Below are 25308 nucleotides of genomic sequence, written 5' to 3'. Positions count from 1 at the left end.
GGGCAAGGTGACACTTATAAGTTGGGGACATTCAGGGAGATGCTGTTTATTATTTTACTTACACTGAACATGACTTGATCTTTATTAGTTGCATCTGAGACCATATAGAGTGCATGATAAAAAGTTTCATTATTTTTTAAAATTAATAACACTTCATTTTAACCAAAAGCCCCAATAAGGAAAATCAGATAAAATTTTTAAAAAGCACTTCATGCACTGATGATTGATAATTTGAAGCCTGAGGCCCTCTTGAGGAAATTCTCTTCCTGGTTTGTAAAAGCTGTGGGAGACCATTAACATCATGAGGCCAGTTTCAGGAAACATTGATCTCTAATATGTCATGGTCTCACACCCTGTGGGGGGGCTTATGGATTTTACTTAATATAGCATGTACAGTCCCAATTATAGGACAATTGAGCAGCAAATATTTCATACATTTATAAGGCCAAGAGCTGTTGTATTCATCCCTAGATAAAGCTTTCTGGGTAGCCACTGAAATTAGGCAAAGGGTATGGTCCAAGATGAATGGTGAGGTTGGGGCCTCCGCACCTGAAACCACTGGATATGATTGCAACTATGAATATGGGGAAAATCTCAGAATTTGAACAGGTGAACAAAGATCAGACGCCACTCAGGTAAGTCAAACTTCCAGACCATTAAAACAAGTTCTTGAAAGGAGACTTCCACAGAACTCATTTGCCCAGCAAAGTAAAGAAATTTCAACGGATATAGATTCTTCATAGTGACCACTTCAATTTCAGTGTCTGCACAGAGAAGTATTGTATCAGACAACTTGTATATGCTGAGGAATGCCACTAAATTAGCTCCTGGGAAAATGATTAACCTTTATAGGTAATTTTCACTTTTTCTCTCAGGGACAGAATTCAACTTTCACGTCAACATTAGTTTTGGGAACGAATTTCCTTTGTTGCTTGGTTGTATATTTCGAGAAAGCAAATCCATGAGCACTTGCAGAGGCTTAGAACATGGACCAGCATTACAAGTAATGGAAACACATAGCTCAAAGTTTTACTGTAATCACAAATTCACAACTAGAGACTGTATTTGCATATCTTAGAAAGCTAAAAAGACATGTTAAATTTTTTAACCAATCAGCAAAAATATGTGCCACAGATTCATAATTTAGGATTTATCACATAAATATATTTATAAATATACCTTTTATTTGCAAAATTAGCCTTAAAACATTTTTTTCCAATATGTTTGAAATTTTCATGTGTTTTAAGGAGAAAAAACCCCACCCTCTTCAAAAATGCACCACTAAACTTCAATGTTCAATTAAACCAGTGTCACCAAACTAAAAAAAAAGAAACATACTGTATGTTGGATATGTAGGTGTAACTACAAATAGTGACAACACCTGTCCTATACGGTGATCATATACATGCTCTTCTTTCACTTCTCAGTCATTGTCAGAACCATTTGGAGGTAAGAAAACCAACGCATCGTGGAAAATATGCCCAAATGCCCTAAGACGGTACACCCCATACATCATCACATGCATCTGATTAGGAGTCAGTCCATTAAAAGTAACAGCCATATCTGAACAGCATCCTTCTACAACAAGGTTGGGGTGATTAGACATTGCCTCTTTAATAAAAAGCCCAACGGATTTGGTGTTAAATACATCCTTTCCTTCCGAATCTTCTGCATTTTCTGCAAACACTCCAGCATATTTCAGGCAGACTGCTAGCTGCTTATCCTCTGATATCTTCCAAATCATCCCTCCCTGTTCAGGACACTTTTCAGGGATACCGAGGAGGCTGTTAAGCCTTTTCATTGATTCTATACTTAAGACGATGCCTCCTTCAACACTCACATATTCAAGGTCTCCAGATTTTATAGTGTGACCTAGATAGAAAGGTTGTGATGGATCCTTTTTTAACAAAAAATATTTTAAGTTTTCCATAATAGCAAACATAGTGGGGCGTGCAAGAAAGAACCAGTTGTATTGGTCTCTGTATTTATCAAAGGCATATTTGTAAGCCTTTCTCATCATTAGCCACATGTCATCTGTTTCCATGTTAATTGACTCAAACACTTTAACATTTTCAGAACTGAAGAACTCGGCTTTGTCACAGTGTTTGGTCCAAGTCTCTCTCACTGCAGCCCAAAGACTCACATCTTTGGGTTTTACAAGGATGATACAGTATACCCGAAAGCTCTTACTGAGCTCCATGCGTTCATCCTCTGAAATTTTCAAGATATCTTCTTTATTAGGCGCTTGTAGGTGATGATGCTTATGCTGGTGCCTTCTATCTCCATGACCAATCCTAATGTGTCCTAGCATAGTGATCAAGGCACAGAAAATGCTTCCAAGCATCATACCCTTCAAAAATGAACTGCTTTCAGAAAGCATTTTTCCTATAAAAAAAAGAAAAAGATCCTTAGGATACTTAATAGAAAAGGATTAGTCTAGCAATTTGATTTGGTATACCTTATATACTTACATTTTGCTCTTAACATAAAAAATGTTCCTAAATTTGAAATCAAGTTAGTTGCACAGAATGCCAATACTAAGAGGTCTAAGAATCTTTAGCTTCCAATGGTATCTGACCACTGTTCTGTATAAACTGGAACTTTACAACAACACCTCTGTGCACTAGAATTTTCTGTGAGGCCATTTTTGCACTTATTCTATGGGGATTTAATTAACGGAGTACTAAATCAAAACATTAACCCTAGAAACCAATGTTAAAGAGGTTGTCAGTCCATCATTCTCTTTGAAGGAATTTCATTTCACAAGCTTGCACAATTTAAATACTTCTGTAGATGTAAATGGACTTTACATGGAAACCTTAAATTGAACAGATAAAACCACCTACAATTAGCAAATCACCAATGGTATCTGTGCTGGCATTTCTGTTCTTAACATAGTGCTTTATTTAGCTGATGGCTGCTGTCCTTAGGTGTTTGAGTACATCTATAGCAAATTTCTTGAGATTGATACATGTTCATATTACTCTTTTCATTCCTAAGACTAAAGGGCTTCCAATACAGTATCCCAGTCAACTTATGTAATAAAAGCCCATAATGAAAATAGTTAAATTATTTGGATGAGAACTGACTCAATATAGGCATATCTGGGGAACCACTAATGAACATTTTATTTCCTCCAAAGGCATTTTCTTATTCTTTGGGGAAGTAAAAAGGGAAAGGTCTACACTTTTTTTTTTTAAAGATTTTATTTATTTATTTGACAGAGATCACAAGTACACAGAGAGGCAGGCAGAGAAAGAGGTAGAAGCAGGCTTCCCACTGAGCAGAGAGCCCGATGCGGGGCCCGATCCCAGGACCCTGGGATCATGACCCGAGCTGAAGGCAGAGGCCCCAACCCACTGAGCCACCCAAGTGCTCCAAGGTCTACACTTTGATTTCAATTAGAAATTAAAAGAAAAGCCAACCTTAAATACAACTGTTGAGATTTCCCAATCTCCTATCTCCACAAGAAATGTTCTACTGAGCTCCTTAGATTTTCCCCTTGGCCTCTTAAAGTTCAAAGAAGCCTTAGAAGCTACCTAGTATCACTTCTCCCATTTTACAGACAAGCAAAGAGAGGGTCCACAGAGATTAAGTAACTGACCCAAAGTCACACAGTCAGGGGTAGAACTGAACCAGAAATCAGATCTCCTCATATCAGTGTAATGCTTTTCCTATTACAGAATAATGATCTAAAGAGTGCTTCCACTCATATTGCTGGAAATTTAGTAGATGAGATACCGAATAACCTTGTTTTCTTATGAATGAAAAAAGTGTGGAATTTGTAACCATAATTGACATTTTACACCCATCTTATCATCCTGCTATAAGGAAACCACCCCTTGGTTTTCTTCTAGAGGAAATGGACTTTGACTTCTATTAGAAGGTCAAGGTGTGAAATGGCTTGGCAGAATAATTCCTGAATGAGGGTGGGGGTGGGCAAAGAGGCAGGATGGTTTTCCTGTGTCACCCAGAACTTGGTCAAGAAACAGCTCTACGGAAGGAAAAGAACTGATAGAAAGCAGGCTCTGCTTAATATCAGAACTATAAGATGAACTCTAAAAGTAATTTATATAGGACTTTGATTATTTCTGGCCCATATACGATAACTCACACGTGTCTCTTAGCTTCAGAACAGCATTCAGAATTCTCCCTGACGGGGATACTACTCATGGATCATATGCACAAATTACTCGGAGTAGATTTTTTTTCCATTGGGGGGGGGGGCAAAAAAAAAGTAACCCTGGAGATGTACGTGATAGGATATTTGGTGCGGAGGAGAGGGAAACTTAAAACTGCAGACGGGCACCAATGAGGCAAAAACTACCAGAGTGGTTTCTGCGATGGCAACTTTTTAGAAGATGAAGATAGTTGGGTGGAGTATGGAAAAGGCAGGAGGACGAAATAGAGAACAAAAATGAGAGGGAGGACGTGGTCACCTCAAAACCCCACCGAGGGGCCAAGGCAGCGCCCCCACGCAAGCGACTCACTCTCCTCCACTAACTACCGCTCCCACGGCACCTGCCCGGGTACCCCGCGTGGTGCATGATGGGACCCGGCCAGAGCCCAGGCCTTCCCCCAGGAGAGGGGCGGGGTCAGGCCGCTCCCGGGTCCGCACAGGATGCTGGCCGAAGCCCCAGCACTCACCGGCGTCTAGAACGGCTCAGGGGCGGGAAAGCGCAGCTGCGCACGGCTTTCCTCTCACGTTCGCGCGCCACCCGGTTACGCTGCCGGTCGGGCTGCTCTAGATGCAGGGGGTGTCCTCTCGATGGTTTCACTAAAGGCGGGGAGGGCCCGGAAGTGAGCGCCGCGACCGCGCGGGAGCGAGGCGGGGCAAACGAACTCACCGCCTGGCGAAGCCGCCTGCCCTGCTGACGTCGGAGGGGCCCGTCCGCACACCGCGCTCCCTTACTCCCCGCTTCCTGCTGAGTTCAGAGCAGCGCGTCTTGCCGGCGTGACCCGTACGCTTGCCTGTATCCAATGGGATGCCGCAGAGGCGTCCGTGCGTACGACCCGCTGACACCGCCCACCTCTTCACCTTCTCGGCGTGGAAACCGCGAGAGCGAGGTAGAGCGTTGATGCTTGCAGCGCTTGTTTCAGGTTTCTCAGTGGTTTCTGTAATATGCTACTGCATCGTTGCACCGTCATATCGATGAGAAGGGTGCGCCACCCAGTATTTCTGGGCTGGAACCAAAATGCAGGCCACCTAAATATTTCTCGAATTACGAGGGCAAGGATTTTCTGTGGTTATTGGAATGGCATCTGAAGCCCCACTGACTGGAATCCAATCCTGTCTTCACCGCGTCCTTTGGTATGCTGGGAAAGTTACTTCACCTCGCTATACCTCAGTTCCCTCCTTTGTAAAGTACAGAAACTATTACGGTAGTGTTCGTAGGAGGTAAATGAGAGTGCATAGGACTCCCATTAGTGCAAGACCAAGCACAGAGTAAGCATTCATTAAATGTTGGCTGTTATTAGTATTTAACCCTGTATCACTAGCACCTAGCCTAGTGTCAGCGCGCAGTAGACAGTACATATTTGTGGAATTAATGAATGTTAGAGCTACAGATGAGGACCCCAGGACCAGAAAGGAAAGGAACTTATTAAAGGCCACACGGTAATTTATGTTGGAAGTGGGACTAGAATCCAGCTTTCCTAATTATAAGTGCAGAACTCTCTGTTAAACACGTGATCTTTTAAAATTCGCTTTTTTTTTTTTTTTTTGCTAAAAAACACAAATTTCCCCAAATATTTAAAATGTACCGTCACTAGTTTCCATCCAAATAACACTGAGTGGTGGCTTTCCTCGGGCTTGAGTTCTTAAAGATAAATGTTTGAGTATTGACAATGGCCCAGTTTAAGTAGACAGAGGTTTCAGGAAGCACTGAAACAATGAACAAATAGATTTTAGGCAATTACTCTCCTGGCAGCACTATCCTAAATTCTGGAGATAGAGAGGCAAACAAAATTGGCCCCCTGCCTTCATAGAGTTCTCAGTCTAGCAGGGAAGAAAGACATTGAGAAATTCATTAAAAATAATTATAGTGGTAGTATGCTCTCTGAAGGAACACAAAAGCAAATTTTAGAACTGGAAAGGAATCTAAGACTGGAGTATCTCCACTATATTTTGTTAAGTACTAGATATTGTCACATATATAAATATATATATGTGTGTGTGTATATGTACATAGTTGAGTGAAACAAGTTGCAGAACAGTGTGTATAGTATGATTATACTTTGGTGTAAACAAAATTTTGTATATGTGATCTGTTTGTATGAGCAGGGAAAGTTGTGGAAGACTCAGCAGGCTGTTAATACTGATTATATTGAGGTGGAGGTGATGAGCTTTGTCTTTATACATCCTCATATTGAATTGTTTCACTGGTTCTAACAAGCAGTTGTTACTTTTTAATTGGAAGAAGATCCATTAAAGGGATCTTCAAGATTAGAGGGACAAAAAATAGAAGAGGGGAAGTTACTAATGAAAATACCTTTTGTGGGGTGCCTGGTGGCTCAGTTGGTTGAGCATCAGACTCTTGGTTTCCTCTCAGGGCATGGTTTCAGGGTCAGTGAGATTGAGTTTCTCCTTGGGCTCTGTGCTCAGTGGGGAGTCTGCTGGAGGTTCTCTCCTTCTGCCCCTCCTCACTGCACTCTGTCTAAAATAAATAAATCTTTTAAAAAAATACCTTCTTATTTTATTATTTTCTTTTTAAAAATATTTTATTTATTTATTTGACAGAACACAAGCAGGGGGAGGAGCAGAGGGAGAGGGAGATGCAGGCTCTCCCTTGAGCAGGGAGCCCGACATGGGGCTCAACTGTGGGGGTGGGGTGGGGGCTCGATCCCAGGACCCTGGGATCATGAACTGAGCTGAAGGCAAATGCTTAACCACTGAGCCATCCAGGTGTCCCTAAAACAGTACCTTCTTAAAGAGTGCAGAGAACCAGTCTGTCCTTGCAAAAAAAGGACCAAGAAGGGAGAGATTGAAATGGCACACAGAATTCAGAGACTGACAAGGTTACAATTTAAAATGCCACTTTCTGGGGCGCCTGGGTAGCTCAGTCCTTAAGCGTCTGCCTTTGGCTCAGGTCATGATCTTAGGGTCCTGCGATTGAGCCCCGTACTGAGCCCCACATCAGGCTCCCTGCTCAGTGGGAAGCCTGTTCTCCTTCTCCCACTCCTGCTTGTGTTACCTCTCTTGCTGTGTCTCTCTCTGTCAAAAAAATAGATAAAATCTTAAAAATAAAATAAAATGCCACTTCCTGATGCAGGAAGATATACCAGACTGGAAGTACTGATACAGTATGCTCTGAAATAGAATAAACCATGGAATTTCTAACACCAAAGGCACTGTTAATGGGAAGTTGTCAGAGAACCCAGTTCTTTACTTAAAGCAGAGCTGAAATTTACTTAGCATTTGTAGTGAAGTTAGTAAGATGATTGGCTTGTAGTTAAATAATTTAAAATGCAATTACCGATTATTTAAAATAAAGATTTATTTATTTGAGAAAGAAATTGAGAACATGAGCCAGCTTGTGGCAGGGAGGGGCAAAGGGAGAAGAGAATTTCAAGCAGACACTGAGTATGAAGCACAACACAGGGCTTGATCTCAGGACCTGAGATCATGACCTGAGCAGAAACCAAGAATCAGACGCTTAACCAACCGTGCCACCCAGGTGCTCTTGGTGATTGCATTTTTAGAACACCACTGCACATTTGTAGCCCTAATTTAGAAATACATGCAATTTGTATCTATTAAAATTAAGAATATTTATACTCTTGGCCCAGCCAACCTACTTCTTATAATCTCTCTCCCAGAAATTAAAGCACGAGAATGTAAGGCTAAATGTAGAAGGGTAAATGCATTGTTGTCTATAGTAGCAGAGGTAGGAAACATCCATCAATAAGAGAAATTGTTGAATTAATTATAATGTATCGATATAGAGGGATATTAAGCATAAGACAAACAGCTTATTTCACGTACCTACACTAAACACTTCACTAAACACATTAGCCTACACCTTGTGCAGAAGATTGCTTTAGAATTTGGTTGTCCCCATGTACCCAGCATTTGAAGCAAGACTGCATTTAAAACTGACAATACTGCATTTTTGATAAAGACATCCTGTCAAGTGCATGCATTATTTAGCATGAGAAGTCATTAATTTCTAGTAATGGCAATTTATTTGCATGTGAGCACTCAGATTTTCAAAATCTGTCCAAAGGCCTTTGGGAAATTAATATGACTTTCTACACAGTTCACTGGAATATGTCATATTGAAGAAAACCCAAGGTGGATTGTTTTCCACATAGCATCTTTTTGGAGGGTTAAATATGTCTTATGTGTTTACCCAAATTAATTTCCTGTAATACATACCTCTTCTTCCCACACTTTCACAACTGTTCATCTTCAATAAACAAATTCCCTTGTCTGGGCAAATTAATTATTGTTTCCATTTGAGTATAGTTTGGTCCCTAAATGAATCTCATTTGTGTTTTCAGGCATATTCATGCTTGTAATCTCATTTCCAGAATGTTTTTCCATTTGATGGCCATCTGAGAGCGTTCTTAAAAAAAAAAAAAAAAAAACACCATTTGCCTGCCAACAGATACATATTAAGTATTTACAGTATGCCAGTCACTGTGCTGGGTATTGCTTCATTTAAAAACTTTTTTATTATGGGAAATTTTAAACACACACAGAAATAGAAGAGTGTAGTGAAATCAAATGTACTTTTGAGGAAGCTTCAACATCATGAGTTCACGGCCAGTCTTGTTACATCTATATCTCATCCCCTTCCCTCCCTTCCAAATTACTGTGAAGGACCTTTAGGACATCATATGATTTCAACCACAGACATTTCAATGTGTATCTGTAAAAGATAGCTTCTTTAAAAAAAACTCACAATTGGGGCGCCTGGGTGGCTCAGTGGGTTAAGCCTCTGCCTTCGGCTCAGGTCATGATCCCAGGGTCCTGGGATCGAGCCCCGCATCAGGCTCTCTCCTCAGCGGGGAGCCTGCTTCCTTTCCTCTCTCTCTGCCTGCCTCTCTGCCTACTTGTGATCTCTGTCTGTCAAATAAATAAATAAAATCTTAAAAAAAAAAAGTCATAACTAGACAACTGAAAAATTAATGATTTCTTAATGTAATCAAACATCTAGTGAGTATTCAAATTAGTATGTTTCTCAGTCCTTTGTGTTTCTTATAAATGGGTAGGATTGCCAGGGCACTTGGGTGGCTCAGTCGGTTGAGCGTCTGCCTTTGGCTGGGATAAAGCCCTGAATCAGGCTCCTTATTAAGGATAAGACAAACAGGGTGTCTGCTTCTCCCTCTTCCTCTGCCTCTCCCCCCTGCTCATGTGCTCTCTCTCTCTCTCTCTCAAATCTGTGAATAAAATATTTAAAAAACAATAAAGTAGGATTGCCATATTTAGCAAATAGAAACACAGGGTACTCAGTTAAAATTGAATTTCAGATGAACAATGAATACTTTTTTGTAAAAGTATGCTCCAAGTATAATGCATGGGACATATTAAATATTGCACAGAACATGCTTATACTAAGAAAATTATTTGTTGTTTATCTGAAATGCAACTTTAATTTGGTGTCCTAAATTTTATCTGGCAACTGTGACCCTAATCTAAAAGCTTTGTTTGGGGGGGTCCCTTCTCAGCAGAGAGCCTTCTTCTCCCTCTCCTTCTGCCTGCCTCTCTACCTACTGGTGATCTCTTTCTCTGTCAAATAAATGAATAAAATCTTTTAAAAAAATTAAAAAAATAAAAGCTTTGTTTGATTCAAGTTCCATTTGGGGTGTGATAGGGGGCAAAATTAACTTCATAGTTGGTGAATGTGTGCTTACTTCAGGAGCCATATAATGTCTGGTTGTTTCTGTGATAATAGCTGCATTGATGCTTGATGCCTAGATCTGTAAATCATTAGGGTTATAATATGGTGATCTTCTAATTTTCCAAAGCATACTTTTCCACTGTTTTTTAATTTAAAATTTTTTAAACTCTAAGTCCATTGTGGGGCTTGAACTCAGGACCCTGAGATCAAGAGTTGCATGTTCCAAGGACGGAGCCAGGTACCTCTCAATGCGTACCTATTTTTTAAAGGACTAATTTCTTTTTTTAAAAAGTTTATTTATTTGTCAGAGAGAGCTCACAAGCAGGGGGATCAACGGGCAGAGGGAGAAGCAGACTCTGTTGAGCAAGGAGCCTGATGTGGGACTCGATCCTAGGACCCTGGGATCATGACCTGAGCCAAGGGCAGATGCTTAACTTACTGAGCCACCCAGGCGCCCCTTTCAATACATATTTTTAACAGGAACTTTGGTGTAGTGACTAAGAGGTCAGTTTTGGGCATAGGAAAGACTTGGCTTGAGCTTTGACTCACCGGTTTTCGAGCTGTGTGACCTGGGGCAAGTTAGTTCACTCCTCTCAGCTTCAGCTTCAGCATCTGTAAAACAAGACTCATAATAGTACCTATCTCATATGATTTTAAGGGGCTCAAATGAGTTAAGGTATGTGGAGGATATATTTTATTTTTTAAAAGGTTTTATTTATTTGAGAAAGAGAGTGAACATGAGCAGGGGCAGTGGGAGGGGGCAGAGGTAGAGGGAGAAGCAGACTCCCTGCTGGGTAGAGAGCCAGATGTGGGGCTAGATCCCAGGACCTGAGATCATGACCCTAGCTGAAGGCAGACTCTTAATTGACGGAGCCACCCAGGTGCCCCTGTCCCTATTTGTAGGATTTAGAACAGTGCCCAGTAGACAGTAGATGCTCATAAGAGCTAGCTAGTATGAGACTCTAGAAGAATTATGGCCTTTGGAATTCAGCATTTTTTAATATTAGAAACTTAACCTTCCCTTCAGCAGTTAAGGTATATTTTCACATTAATAAAAACAGTAAAGATGTATTGAGTGAATAGCCTCTCATATTTGTCCAATACTTTGCAGTAAAAAAGGCCTTCTTCACATGGATCCCTTTCTCATTTGATCCTTACACAGCCTTTTAATGGGAAGGACTGGTCTTACCTGTTTTTTACATTCGAAGAATGTTGGGTTTACAGATATGATTTGCTTAATGTATAGCACAGCTAGAAAGTCACACAGTAGAGCAGGGACTGAGATTTAGCCCAAGACTTTAAAATATATATATACGTGTATATATATAATTTATTTATTTGACAGAGAGAGAGCCAGAGAGGACAAGTGGAGGGAATGGCCAAGGGAGGGCGAGAAGTAGGCTCTGCACTGAGCAGGGAGCCCTACATGGGGATGGATCCCAGGACCCTGGGATCATGACCTGAGCTGAAGGCAGGTGCTTAACCATCTGAGCCACCCAGGTGCCCCAGCCCAAGACTCTTTTGATGGAAAACATGAAGCGAGCACAATTACATGGTTCTCCCTCTGTGTAATGCTTTCATTTCTTGGCTCCGGTGACATCATTATCTTGTTTTCTTTTTCAGCTTTTCACTTCTTTCTCAAACTACTCCCATCCCCATCCCAGAGGGCTCTTTTCTTCCTGAATGTAGTTGTTCCCCAAGGCTTTATCCTTGAGCCATTCTTATTGCTATATTCTCCTTCTATGGTATCTACTCAGCTTCATTTATTCAAATAGCTTCATCATCCCTCTGGGAAGATGATTTCTAAATCTGTATCCCTGGCCTCTACCTCTTCATTTGAGTTTTGGACCTGAAATTTTAGTTGCCTGTTTGATATGTCTACATGGCAGTTTTAGACAGAATCTTACATTCAGTGGGTCTTGTTTATCTGGATTCTGATTTTAGCCACTCAATTATAAATAAACAAGGAGAGGAAATTTGGATACTTATTGATGACATTAAGTATTTGATGATTAATTTCTTTTAGGTAAGATAATTATATGTGTCTATGGGTTTTTTTTAAAGATTTTATTTATTTATTTGACAGAGATCACAAGCAGGCAGAGAGGCAGGCAGAGAGAGAGGGGAGGAAGCAGGCTCCCTGCGGAGCAGAGAGCCCGATGCGGGGCTCGATCCCAGGACCCTGGGATCATGACCTGAGCCGAAGGCAGAGGCTTTAACCCACTGAGCCACCCAGGCGCCCCACTATGTGTCTATGTTAAGAATATCTTTTAGAAATACATACTGAAGTGTTTATGGATGGTATCATGTATCTGAGATTTATTTCAACATAATCTAGTTGGGGAAAGGAGGAATAGGTAAGGGTATTGGTGAAACAAGATTGGCCATAAATTGATAATTGTCGAGCTAGGTAATGGGTATATGGGACTTCAATATCCTATTTCCTTAATTTTTCTCTATGTTTGAAAATTTGTATTATAAAAAATTTCAGGGGCACCTGGGTAGCTCAGTGGGTTAAAGCCTCTGCCTTTAGCTCAGGTCATGATCTCAGGATTGTGGGATCAGCTCTCTGCTCAGCGGGGAGCCTGCTTCCCCGCCCCCTCTCTCTGCCTGCCTCTCTGCCTACTTGTGATTTCTGTCTGTCAAATGAATAAATAAACTCTTTAAAAAAAAAATTTCAAGGGGCACCTGGGTGGCTTAGTCGGTTGAGCGTCAGACTCTTGGTTTTAGCTCATCTCATGATCTGAGGATTGTGGGATCGAGCCTCCTGTTGGGAGCCACACTTATCTCAGAGTCTGTTTGAGATTCTTTCCCTCTCTGTCTCCCTTCCCCTTTGCCCCTCCTCCCACTCTCTCATTCTCTCTCTCTCTCTCTCTCTCTCAAATAAAACCTTTAAAATTTTTTTTAAAGATTAGATAGGTCCCAAACCAAATTGATCAACCTCGTCTACATCTATCTCCTGACCATCATTTTCCTATTAATGTCCCCTATCTTCCCAGTCACTTATTATGAAAACCCAAAGCTCTCTTGGTTTCCTCTTCCCTGACCTCTGCACCCAGTGAACCGGTAAGTTAGGCTGAAACTCCTCTCACAGTGAATCCTATTTCTTCTTTCTTTTCCATTCAAACTGCTATCATTCTCCTAAGTCCTTCATTACTTCTTGCCTAAATCCGTGTCCTAGCATTCAAAAATTTCTCCTCATTTCTGGTCCCACGTATACGTATACGTTCCGGTATACGTAAAGCATCTAGCATAGTGCTTGGTACTTAGCCCCTTCTCCCTTCTTCCTGAATCGTGAGCCATCTCCCTTACTGCTGCCTGCTGGACCCTGTGATAACTGTCTCCCTTCCCTGAGGCGACTGCTCCTCTCTGCTCGCCATTGCCTCCCTCCTCTCCCTTCCTGGCTCCTGCAGCCTCTCTGCTGCCACCACTCCTCCCCAGCTGCCGGGCTTTGTAGAGAAGCGTGTCTGAACAAAGACTGATTTCTCAGTTCCAAAGTTAGATAGGAGAGCAGAATTTTTCCTAGCTGTAGGTGAGTGGGCCTTTACATCCAGACAAAACAGGCATACTAAGTGTGAGTAAAAGAGAAGCAGGTTTTAAAGCTGCCTTTTTTCCCTCCAGCTCAGTGGGGAAGAAAGGGGCGGATGTCCAGTCCAGATGGATCAGCTTCTAGATCCAGGCAGGGTCAGGTAAATGCTGATGGCAAAGAAGGATCTGGGTGGATAATATTGTAGCAAGCCGGGGGCTTCTGGAGGAAACACAAACTTGCCTAGTCTGGCCAAGGGAGGAAGAGCACAAACTGCCTCCCATGGGCCTCCGAGGGGCAACATCAGCAGTGTGGATTGGGTCAAAGTCGTGTGGCTCAGGCCTGTCCTAGGCAGATGGCTATGGTACCCTTGCTTTTGGGCGCCTGCCTGGGTGTCGTTCTCTGTGTTATGGAGAGCAGCAGCCAGGCTTCCAGGGGCTGGGTTGATCAAACGCAAGGAACTTTCATCCTTTAAAAAGAAAATGCTATAAGTCAATCACATTCTTACATTTTAAGCCTAACACTTGCGATGAAAACCAAGCTGCAGTATTATAATCAACATGCATCCGCCTATTTTATATTTAAGGCCCACAGGCTTCAACTAATTTAGGGGACCATCTGGTGAGAAAGAGAGAAAGTCTCATTACAAAGTGGCATTTGTTTGCAGGCTAAGCCCTCAAAAGAGATTGTCCTGGGGACCCTGACAAATGTCCTGTGCCACTGCCCAGTGCTCCCAAGCCCACTGCTTAGGGAGAAAGAGCACGACTTTGGAGTCACATACGATTGAATTCCTCCTCCAGCATTCACAGACTGGGTGCCTGGAGCCACAGGATTTCTGACGTTTTGAGTTTCCTCAGTTTCTTCATATGTAAAATGGGAATTCAGTTGTACCTGAAATTGTTGGGAAGATAAAGGAGATCAAGTGTCAGAGGCAGCCCAGAAGTATTGCTTCCTTTTGCGAGACCCATAACTTAATTCTCCATCTTATTCCCTCTGAACCTTGCTCTTCTTGCCTTCTTTGCTTAATACCCACTTTCTCATGCATAGACATAGCATACTTTTAAACAGATCTTTTTTAAAAAATGTATTTATTCGAGAGCACCTGCATCCCTGTGTGCACAAGTTGGGGGAGGGGCAGAGGGAGAGACTCTTCAAGCAGACTCCCCGCTGAGTACAGAGCCCAATGGGGGTCCTTCTAAGGACCTGTGACATCATGTCCTGAGCCGAAACCAAGAGTGGAAAGCTCAACCAACTGAGCCACTCAGGCGCCCCTAAACAGATCTCTGAACAAAAGCTCCAAAAATATATTTTTTTGTTCTAAAGCTGTTATTTGCTCACCTCTCCAGAAGGTGAAGAAGTGAAACGGAATTGCCCTGGAATGCATGGGTCAGAAGGCAATTTTGCCTCTTCTGCAGAATGCTGAACAAATGTGTTCTCTAAGTCTCCCTGTCCCGTGTTCCCATAGTTGAAAGGAGAAAGGATTAGATCATTAGATCAGTTAGCTGGGACAAATGCCAGTTGCGGCTTAGGGGTGGGAAGAGCGGGAGTTGGGGAGCAGGTTGGTTAGAGATGGGGAATCTGGGAAGGGGGAATGCGTTTAGATTCTAACTAGATAACTGCTACTGAGGTGACAGCTTTATTTCAAGTGAGACTATGAATTTGGCTGTATTCCTAGTGAGAAGCCAATGCTCAAAATTTCCTCTAAATCAAGAAACGAAATTAAAAAGTGATGATTGAGATTGGCAGAATGTAATTGCTGAAGGGGAGTAATGGATACCTGGAACTTAATTGCATCATTCCTTATACTTTTATGTGTATTTGGAAATATCCAAAATTGGATTTTTTTTTTAGTTTATATGGTAAGTGTGGCACAACAGAGGTGTCTCAAGAACTGGGAATTTTGACTTTCCTGTCAGAAAAGCTAGTAGAAGATATTTGGACCAAAAGAATTTCTTAGAGGAGATGTGATTTCTATAATGCTTATCTAGTTAACTGGATTTATTTGAAGGATTAAGTAGCATGCAGATAAAACATTTGGTGGATGTAATATAAGTTGACCCCATGAAACTTTTTTTTTTTTAAGATTTTATTTATTTGACAGACAGAGATCACAAGTAGGCAGAGAGGCAGGCAGAGAGAGAGGAGGAATCAGGCTCCCCTCAGAGCAGAGAGCCCGATGCGGGGCTCGATCCCAGGATGCTGGGATCATGACCTGAGCTGAAGGCAGAGGCTTTAACCCACTGAGCCACCCAGGCGCCCCGACCCCATGAAACTTTTGATGAGATGTCACAACCACTGTTTTAAAGGGAATTGAGTCACTAGTGGGCTCTGACCCTCTTCTGAGTAGATGCTGCCTTAGAAATAGGAAACAAAGGTAAAGATAAAGGAGGTTAAGGATATTATTTTGACATTTCAAAAGCATGATTTCTTAGGGATGGGGTATAGCTAGTTTTTCTTTTTTCTTTTTTTTTTCAAGATTTTATTTATTTATTTGACAGACAGAGATCACAAGTAGGCAGAGAGGCAGACAGAGAGAGAGGAGGAGCAGGCTCCCCGCTGAGCAGAGAGCCTGATGCAGGGCTCGATCCCAGGACCCTGGAATCATGACCTGAACCAAAGGCAGAGGCTTTAACGCACTGAGCCACCCAGGCGCCCCGGTAGCTAGTTTTTCAAAAGATAAATCTTTACAAAACATCTAAAGGGAGGCATGCACAGTGAAATCTCCAAGTGGAGATGAAACTGTTGGTGACAATGAAAAGCTTAGTTGATGGGAATAAACTATAAGGAAATCTCATGGCCACAATCACGGGCTCATTACTGAATGACCTAAAGACAATATACATAGGTAATGAACGCATATGTGTTTGACGCTAGAGTAGTTGCTGTGATTGAGTGTGTTACTCCGAAGAACAAGTTTTTCCCCTGCCAGGATTGGCATTTTGGAAGGTATAGGCAGATGTTGTAAGGGACGCCCATGATCCATCCCGTTGGGGGCTGGGAGAGAGTGTAAAGCTAAAATCTAATAGGGAAGAAAAATAGTCTGTCCTCAGAGGCTTTCCTTGTCCAGGGAGAGGGTTGATCAATCAGCCGATGGTGGAAAAAATGAGTCCAAAGCCTCCTTGTCGAGAGGTTTTCCTTTCTGTGTGAGGGAAGGAAAATGAAAACAGCAAGTTCTCAGAGTGGTGACAGTTGCAGGATCCCACACTTCAGGCTGACAGCTGAAGAGGCAAGGTGTACTCCTGACAGGACCCACTACAGAATCTGCAGGAGCCCGTGCAAACTGAAAATGTGGGCCCTCTTATTCATGAATTATTCAGAATTTCAAAATCGTGACAGTAGAATATTAAACAAAACATGGGCTTCTGTAAGGATGGAGCTGTGTAGGACACCACAGGTCGTGTGCCCCTCAAGCCCGTCTTACCCCTGCTGCCCAGGAATAGTGATAGCAAAACTGAAGAAGGCATTCATGGAAAAGTTGTAAGGCAGAAAATCAAGATCATCTAAAATCCCACCACCTGGAAATAACCGTTGTCATCATTTTGCTATATGTCCCCAAGATTTTTTTTAAAAGATTTTATTTATTTGAGAGAGAGAGCACAGGGAAGGGGAGCAGCAGAGGGAGAGGGAGAAGCAGGCTCCCCGCTGAGCAGGGAGCCCACTGTGGGTCTCGATTCCAGGACCCTGGGATCACGACCTGAGCCAAAGGTAGATGCTTAACTGTCTGAGCCACCCAGGTGCTCCTCCCCAAGATTTTTCTACATACATATCCATATGTAGATAGGTATTTATTCATGCAGTTTTTGTACAATGGAAATGGTATATCATACATTCTCTTCTGTAGTCTTTATTTATTTTTTTTTTTTTTAAAGATTTTATTTATTTATTTGACAGACAGAGATCACAAGTAGGCAGAGAGGCAGGCAGAGAGAGAGAGAGGAGGAAGCAGGCTCCCTGCTGAGCAGAGAGCCCGATGTGGGGCTCGATCCCAGGACCCCGGGATCATGACCTGAGCCGAAGGCAGAGGCTTCAACCCACTGAGCCACCCAGGCGCCCTCTTCTGTAGTCTTTAAAAAAAAAAAACTTAACTAGGGTGCGCGGGTGGCTCAGTGGGTTAAAGCCTCTGCCTTCGGCTTGGGTCATGATCCCAGGGTCCTGGGATTGAGCCCCGCATCAGGCTCTCTGCTCAGCGGGGAGCCTGCTTCCTCCTCTCTCTCTGCCTACCTCTCTGCCTACTTGTGATCTCTGTCTGTCAAATAAATAAATAAAATCTTTGAAAAAAAGCAAACTATATTTTGAGAGCTTTTCATGTGGTAAATACAGATCATTTCAGTCCTGTTGTATAGAGAGAGGTTCCATGATCCATTTAACCAAACCCTATTGTTGGGGGTCTGAGGAGTCTAGAGTTTTCATTATTTCAAATAATGCACATTGAATATCAATAAAGCTGAGTGAGAATTGAATAACTTAATCAGTGCAAAGCACTTCACAGAGTACTTAGCAAAGAGCAAGCTTCTTATAAGTGTTAGTGTCATTTTTATATTGTCAAGTAGCCTCGTATAAAGGTGAACTAATTTATATTCCCAACAGAAGGGTGGGAGGGATTGGTTTTTCTAACTCCTTGGCAGTTGTTTCAGTGTTTGCCTTTGCGTATTTCTTTCTTTGTGAATGGACTGTTCATGTTCTTTGCCAGTTTTTCTGTTGGATTCCTCATGCTTTAAAATTTTTAATTGATTTCTGTATTGGTGCTCTCCTTTGTAATATGAATAACAAGTACTTTTTTCCCATTGGGGTTTTTTTTTTTAGTGTTTGGTTTTGTTTTAACCTCATGTCAAATAAATAAATAAACATCATGGATGTTTTTAAGTTTAGTGTGGCTAAATCCATCCCGTCTTTTCCTTAGGATTTCTGTCTTCGCTCTCCTCCTTTCAGAAGCCTTTGCCACGGAGCACGTTTAGAATTCAGTGGTGGGGAAGGCTTTCCTGCCACAGATTAGCTCCAGCAGGTTTCCTCTGAGGCTTTATTCTTCTGGGACATGGTTTTCCCAATTCTGTCAAGGGAATTCACAACATTAGACTACTTTAAATGTATATGAGAGGGGAATACTTTTATTAACTTTAAATCTACTTGTGAAGACACAAGAAGTATTAAAAATAAGTGTCTATCTTCATCCAACCCAGAAAACACTTTTGCTCCTTTTATATTTTCTGCCTTTGTTTGCTTTCTGTGGAGAGTTCTGTTTTTACTGGAGCTATTTTTTTTAAGATTTTTATTTATTTATTTATGAGAAAGATAATGAACAGGGAGGAGGGGAGAGAGAGAGAGAAGCAGACTCCCTGCCAAGCAGGGAGCCCAATATAGGGCTGGATCTCAGGATGTGGAGAACATGACCTGATCCAAAGGCAGGTGCTTAGCTGAGCCACCCAGGTGCCCTTCTACTGGAACTATTCTTTTGGGGATCCAACCAAAGAGAAATTGCATTTCAAATATATTTATTTGGGGTTAGCAGGATATATTTGTGTAGTTTCCTATCACTTCTGCATATATTTAAGTTATGGGTGCTGTACCAGTGTAGAAATGACTTGAGGGAACACTTTTAAACCAGTAAGTCTAAAGCTTATCTAAGATTAGTCATTATATAAAAAACTTGACATAGCCCCAAATCTTACAGCTTATATAGACAAGAAATGATATAGAGGTTTTCCCAAATTCGATAGAAGTTTTCCCAAATTTGACAACAACCCAGAATATATATGTGACATTAATCAGTGATGGGTTGGGAAACCAAGAAAAAACCTTTCTGTACTCTTGGGAAATACTAAATTATTTCCCTGTTCTCTCATTATAGTACAAAAGTGGTATCAGATGAAGAGGTGATCAAAAGATGCAGGCAAAAAATATAGAAAGGATAGCAAGGAGTTGTACCAGTTAATATAAGGAAAAATACTGTTTTTTAAAAATTTTGCATTTGACTCTTGATTTTGGCTTGGGTCATGATCTCGGGGTCATGGGATCGAGCCCTATGTTGGACTCCACGCTTAGCGCCGAGTTTGCTTGTCCCTCTCCATCTGCTCCTCCTCCACTCATGCCCTCTCTCTCTCTCCCTCTCAAATAAATAAAATCTTTTAAAAAGTACAACATGAAGGATTCTTGTTGTGATGAAAATGTTCTAGATCTTGATTGTGGTGGTTGTTATGCAAGGCTATACATCTGATAGAATTATATAGAGCTAAACACTCACCCACACACAACACCCAGACACAAACGAGTACATGTATAACTGGTGAAATCTGAATAAGCACTGAGGATTGTACCAATGTCAATTTCTTGGTTTTGATATTGCGCTAGAGTTGTATAAGATGCTAACATTGGGGCTACTGAGGAAACAGTGCATGGGACTTCTCTCTACATTCCTTGTAACCTTTGTTGAATGTATAATTATTTCAAAAAAAATAATAGCACAAGTTAGCAGAAGTGAAAAGGATTAAAACTGTTAAACACATTTACAAATGAAAAACTATAAATGGCTACATTAGGGAAGCTGGGAATATTATTACTCTTTGATGTTTTAAGGAAGACAAGTAGTCCTTCTCAGGGAATATTCCATTTAAAAAATAGACAATTGCATTGTTTTTTCCCAATTAAAAAAGAATGTTTCTTGTGGAAATTTAGAACATTTAGCTTAAAAAAGGTCATTCATATTCCTATCATTTTGATACAAACATTATTTTCAACATTTAAGGTAAATCTTTTCAGTCTTTGTCTATGCATAAAATTAAAACAAAAATTTTCACAATCAGGGGTGCCTGGGTGGCTCAGTGGGTTGAGCCTCTGCCTTCAGCTCGGGTCATGGTCCCAGGGTCCTGGGATCAAGCCCCGCTTCGGGTTCTCTGCTCAGCGGGGAGCCTGCTTCCCTCCTCTCTCTCTCTGCCTGCCTCTCTGCCTACTTCTGATCTCTGTCTGTTAAATAAATAAATAAAATCTTTAAAAAAAATTTTCACAATCAGCAATAGATTTTTCTTGTCACCAAAGAATTTTGTGTTAATAGGAATTTAATGTACACAACGTTCTATCATACGAATACAGAATAAATTATTTACCTTGCCATCTATTTTGGATATTTAGATTGTTTCAGTATTATAAATAATGTTGTAATACACATCATTGCACTTGCATCTTTGAAGTATCTCTTATTATTTCCTTAGCATAAATTCTTAGGAGTAAAATTATAGGTCAGAGTGTGTAAATTTAAAGCCTTTTCTATGTTTGTCTAAAAAGCCTGCCAGAAAGGTTGTTTGAATGTTCCATCTCTGTTTTTTCTTTCTTTAAAAAAAAATTTTATTTATTTATTTATTTCAGAGAGAGAGAGAGAGAGAGAGAGCGCACGCACGCACACATAAGCAGGGAGAGGGTGGAGGGGGAACAGACTCTCCCACTGAACGTGGAGCCTGGCGTGGTTCTCAAACCTAGGACCTTGGAATCATGACCTGAGTCAAAGGCAGACACTTAACCGACTGAGCCACCTGGGTGCCCCATCTCTGTTTTTTCCAGAGCGTGTCCTTTGTAGTACTGGGTAGTAGGCTGGATAGATCCAGTGTGGCAATTTTTCTTTCTTTATAAAGTATTTTTAGAAGATTTTATTTATGAGGGTGAGTGTGCAAGTGTGTGAGCAGGGGGTGGGGCAGAGGGAGAGAGAGAGGGAGAGAAGTAGACAGCATGGAGCACGGAGTCTCATGTGGTGCTCAATCTCACGACTCTGAGGTCACCACCTGAGCCAAAATCAAGAGTCAGACATTTAACCAACTGAGCCACCCAGGCGCCCCAGTGGCAATTTTTCTGTTCTTTGATACAGTGCTATAGGATCTAGGCCAATGCCAGGTTCATACTAGGTCCCTAAATATTTTGTTAATTTAATATTCTTCATAATACATCCCTTGAAACTCTTATGTGGGGCATGTGGGAAACAAAATCCACAAAATATTAGTATGCCTTAACCCTGAATTATATCACTGACATCAAGTAAAGAGGTAATAAACAGGTACATTTTGATTGCGAGGAAGGACTTGGGAAAAGTCCAGAGGCTGTAAAGTGGGAAGTGTGAAAATAAAGGAAACCTCATTTAAAATGGAGTCAGGAGGTGGCTCAGTCGGTAAAGCAACCCACTTGTGATTTCGGCTCAGATCCTGATCTCAGGGTTGTGAGATTGAGCCTTGCACTGGGCTCCATGCTCAGTGGGGAGTCTCCTTGAGATTCTCTCCCTCCCCATCTGCCCCTACATGCCCCTACAAGCCATATGTGCTTGATCTCTCTCGCTCGCTCTCAAATAAATAAAGAGTAAATTTCAAAAACAGTTTAAAAATTGAGTCGGGAAGCCCTGAAGGGGGAGCTCTCATGAATTACTGCTTGCTTGTAAGAAGCATATTTCGCATTCCCCAAGAGGAAGCCGCTTACCTTGTAACGCCCCAGCAGGAGGAAGAATTTCTCATGGCCCAGCAACAATCCAGCCAGTGAGAACTCAGCAAAACAGCTTCTCCTCCTAGCTTCTTCCTTTCCCCTCCTAAAAGCAAGCCCCTCTCCTCAGTTTTCTGGATTTGCCCCTGGTTCACCGTAGTTTTCCTATCTTGAGTTTCAGTTCCTCTCTATTCCCTTATGAAGTCATTTTGCTGGTAGAATAACTGGCTCTTTTGCTTTTTAAGGTCAGCATTACATGGTGACCCAGATGGGACCCAAAGGAGAGGAACCCCTGAGGAAGTCACGACCCCCAGAACCATGTAAAGTACCTACGTTAGTACCTTGTGCTTTCTGCTTCTGTGAGTCATCTTGCCTTTAGTTCGGTAAGTCTACTCTCGGATCTGAGCTCCCTCCTTCTGGTTGAGCTCTCCGACTTTATTTGGATCTGTTTAAAAAAATTTTTTTTAATGAAACTGTTGTCCTTCCTCGTGAGTACTCTTCTGTTTCCTGAACCTCTGCTTTTGAGTAATGGGTTCTCAATCTGCTAAGTTCTCTCAGGAGGGTCGTCCTTCTGGGACCCCAGCCAGTTTTATGATTAAAACTATGGTCCCTCCTCATGTGCATTTTTAAGTAATTGGACCAACTTAACAAAAAATTACTTAGGATTCCAGTGGCTGTTATGGGGAACGTTGGATCTTCCCAAACTTGATTTTCTTAGAGCCAAATTAGAAGCTCTAAAATAAAATGAACTGAATGGGATACCTATTTCAATGAATATCTTGAAGCTTCCAAGAGTATCTAAGACTCTAAAATCATCTCTTTAAAAAAAAATACCATTTAAAATTAACGAAGGTGAACAAACAATTGAAAGAAGACAAAAAAACCTTTTCAGGCCTCTTTCTTCCTCCCCTGTCCTCTTTGTCTCTACATCCTTTATACCTTCTGCTTCCTCATTCTTCTTCTCTCAGTGAACTTCCCTTTTTCTCTGAACCTCTCCCCTCTCCCTTCTCTGAACCCATTAAAACCGGCCCCTTTAAAATTACGCTCTTAGGAAGCTCCTGCTTTCCCATGTCCCCTGGACTAAGGCTGAACTAGGAGCCATAGTGAAAGATTTTCTAGGAGTTATTGAAGATCCTCATAGATTTGCCAAGGAATTTAATGTAATCATTCAGACCTACCAATCAGCTTCCTCAGATTTGTATCTGAGCCAGTTCACATGCTTGTTGAAGGCCAGGCCCAGCACTGGATGAAAACAGCTAATTGGGATGATCCTGAAAAATCTTTAGAACTTTATTTTTCAAAGACTTCATTTATTTGTCAGAGAGAGAGAGAGCGAGCCCCAAGCACACAAGCGGGGCGGGGGGAGGTGCGCGGGAGAGGGCGGCAGGCAGAAGAAGAAGCAGGCTCCCAGGTGAGCAAGGAGCTGCATGCGGGACTAGATCCCAGGACCCTGGGATCATGAGCTGAGCTGAAAGCAGGTGCTTAAGACACTTAAGCCAAAGGTGACTGAGCCACCCAGGCGTCCCATCTTTAGAACTTTATTTTTTTTTAAATTTTATTTATCTATTTGACAGACAGAGATCACAAGTAGGCAGAGAGGCAGGCAGAGAGAGAGGAGGAAGCAGGCTCCCCGTGGAGCAGAGAGACCGACGCAGGACTCGATCCCAGGACCCGGGGACCACCACCCGAGCCGAAGGCAGAGGCTTTAACCCACTGAGCCACCCAGGCGCCCCTCTTTAGAACTTTAAATGAGAGACCAACCCCATGCCTTTTTATATGATCAGGCTGGGCAATTGCTAAACAGCTTCACTGGGCAGTCCCTAGGGCTTGCCGAAAACCTGCTGATTGGGATAAGATTGAAGCTTGCACTCAGAAACCCCATGAACCTTTGCAGGACTATTACAGTCACCTCCAAACTGTTTTTCAGGAAAATTGTGGCCTTTCTAAGGATGTTAAATCCACTCAGGTACCCTTCAATTCTGTGTTCATTAAAGGGCTGAATCTGGATTTTTCCCTTGTGGTTAAAAGGACTAGGATGGAATGGGAAACTGTCTGCTTCAGATTCAGTTATTTTAGCAAAGTGGCCCACCCACACCCCAGAGAATTCAGCTACAAGGAAGACCACTAAAATCTTTCATTTTCAACTCTAACAAACGGAAGCACCTTAAACAAAAGCAACCCCCTCCTGGTCTCTGCCATTATTGGACATTGGAAGAAAGATTGTTCCAAAGGTAAGCGTTCTAAGTGTTCCAAGTGCCTTCCAACCAAGCCCTCCAACCAGCCTTTCCCGTGCCCTCTGAACTCCCAACTACAGGACTCCGAAGAATTACAGGGGCTTTTCTCAATTCTTCCTCTTTACCAGCTTGGAGAAGAAACTCTCCAGACTGGGGATGAATCTCTTTGTGTCCTTGTCGACACCAGACCTACGCTCTCAGTGCGCAGTCCCACTATTATTAAACAGCCCCTGCTCGAAGTACTAAAATGGTTCAAGTAGTGGGGGTCGCTAGTAAACCTCAGCCCGTTCCTATCTTTAAACCAATTCCTTCTTGTTTCCTTTAAGAGATACTCATTCTTTTCTTAGTTCCTCTGCCCCTATTCAATTTTTGGGCTGAGATTTCTTAGAAAAATAACATTGGAATTTTTTTCTCCTGAAAGGGGGAGATAATTCTAGAATTTGATAGCAACAACCAAAATTGCCAGCTCAGTGAATCAGATGACCCTTCAACATCTTGTATTTGTTTCGTCAGATTTTTAGCTGTGATTGATTTCTCTGTGGATAAGGTCCGTCAATTATCTCTTTGCCTTTTGGGGAAGAAGAGCAGTGTACCTGGGCAGTAATGCCCCAGAGTTTTGCTGAAAGTCCTTCCTACTTCTCCCAAACCTTAAAAGTGGATTTAGAAGATACAAAGTTAACTAGAAGTTCTGCCTTATTACAATACTCAGGCACTTGCTTCTCTGATCCCCTTCTCAGGCGTTGCAGGGACAGCATCCACCTGTTTAGGCTGTTAGCTTTAAAGGAACGCAAGGTTTCCGTGGAGAAACTGCAGTTTGCTCAGACTCTGGTTTGATATTTGCAGCACCTGAGCTCAGAACAAAGGCTACACATAGATCCAAACAGTCCTCATGGCATCCTGAACTTCCCAAAATGAAGCCAGTTGTAAGGTTTTCTTAGGCTAGCTGGCTGCTGTGAGAAATTGGATTCCAGACTTTCTTGCTGTACTAATCTTAACCTTGCCACCATTCTTCCTTCTCTGTAGACAATACTCTTCATGACTGTCAGACTCCCTGTGATGGCTTACAGAAAGCTCCTTTGCATAAAGCAGACTTTTACCAATAGTTTTTATTTTATTTTATTTTTTTTTTAAAGATTTTATTTATTTATTTGACAGAAATCACAAGTAGATGGAGAGGCAGGCAGAGAGAGAGAGAGAAGCAGGCTCCCTGCTGAGCAGAGAGCCCGATGCGGGACTCGATCCCAGGACCCTGAGG

General features: G+C 41.9%; 1 protein-coding gene and 1 long non-coding RNA gene across 4 annotated transcripts in view; one reads left to right on the top strand and one right to left on the bottom strand.

Moving 5' to 3' along the window:
* Positions 1-902: 902 nt before the first annotated feature.
* On the bottom strand, positions 903-5002 carry C1GALT1C1 (C1GALT1 specific chaperone 1). 2 transcript variants are annotated; one of them, XM_059384924.1, is made up of 2 exons: positions 4848-5002; positions 903-2385 (listed from the first exon to the last, which is right to left on the bottom strand). In XM_059384924.1, exon 2 carries the CDS (start codon positions 2378-2380, stop codon positions 1424-1426), a length of 957 nt encoding a protein of 318 aa, XP_059240907.1. In that variant the 5' UTR covers positions 2381-2385; positions 4848-5002; the 3' UTR covers positions 903-1423. The 2 variants fall into 2 exon arrangements, with proteins under 2 accessions (XP_059240907.1, XP_059240905.1); XM_059384922.1 differs by having other exon boundaries at positions 4648-5000.
* The window catches only part of LOC132006857 (uncharacterized), a 23794-nt gene continuing 3466 nt past the window's right edge, over positions 4981-25308 (top strand). The window contains exons 1-2 of one of the 2 annotated variants that reach the window (XR_009401240.1): positions 4981-5067; positions 22065-22202. This is a non-coding gene — a long non-coding RNA (uncharacterized LOC132006857). Of the gene's footprint in view, positions 5068-5119; positions 5312-22064; positions 22203-25308 lie in introns of those variants that run through there. The other variant, XR_009401239.1, reaches the window with a different exon arrangement.

Source organism: Mustela nigripes, chromosome X (genome assembly GCF_022355385.1).
Source record: "Mustela nigripes isolate SB6536 chromosome X, MUSNIG.SB6536, whole genome shotgun sequence".
Taxonomy (NCBI): domain Eukaryota; kingdom Metazoa; phylum Chordata; class Mammalia; order Carnivora; family Mustelidae; genus Mustela; species Mustela nigripes.
This window is presented reverse-complemented; position numbering and strand designations above follow the sequence as displayed.

What these genes read in the sequence shown, in the direction of transcription:
- C1GALT1C1 (XM_059384924.1), bottom strand. Translation starts at nt 2,380, where the DNA reads ATGCTTTCTGAAAGCAGTTCATTTTTGAAGGGTATGATGCTTGGAAGC.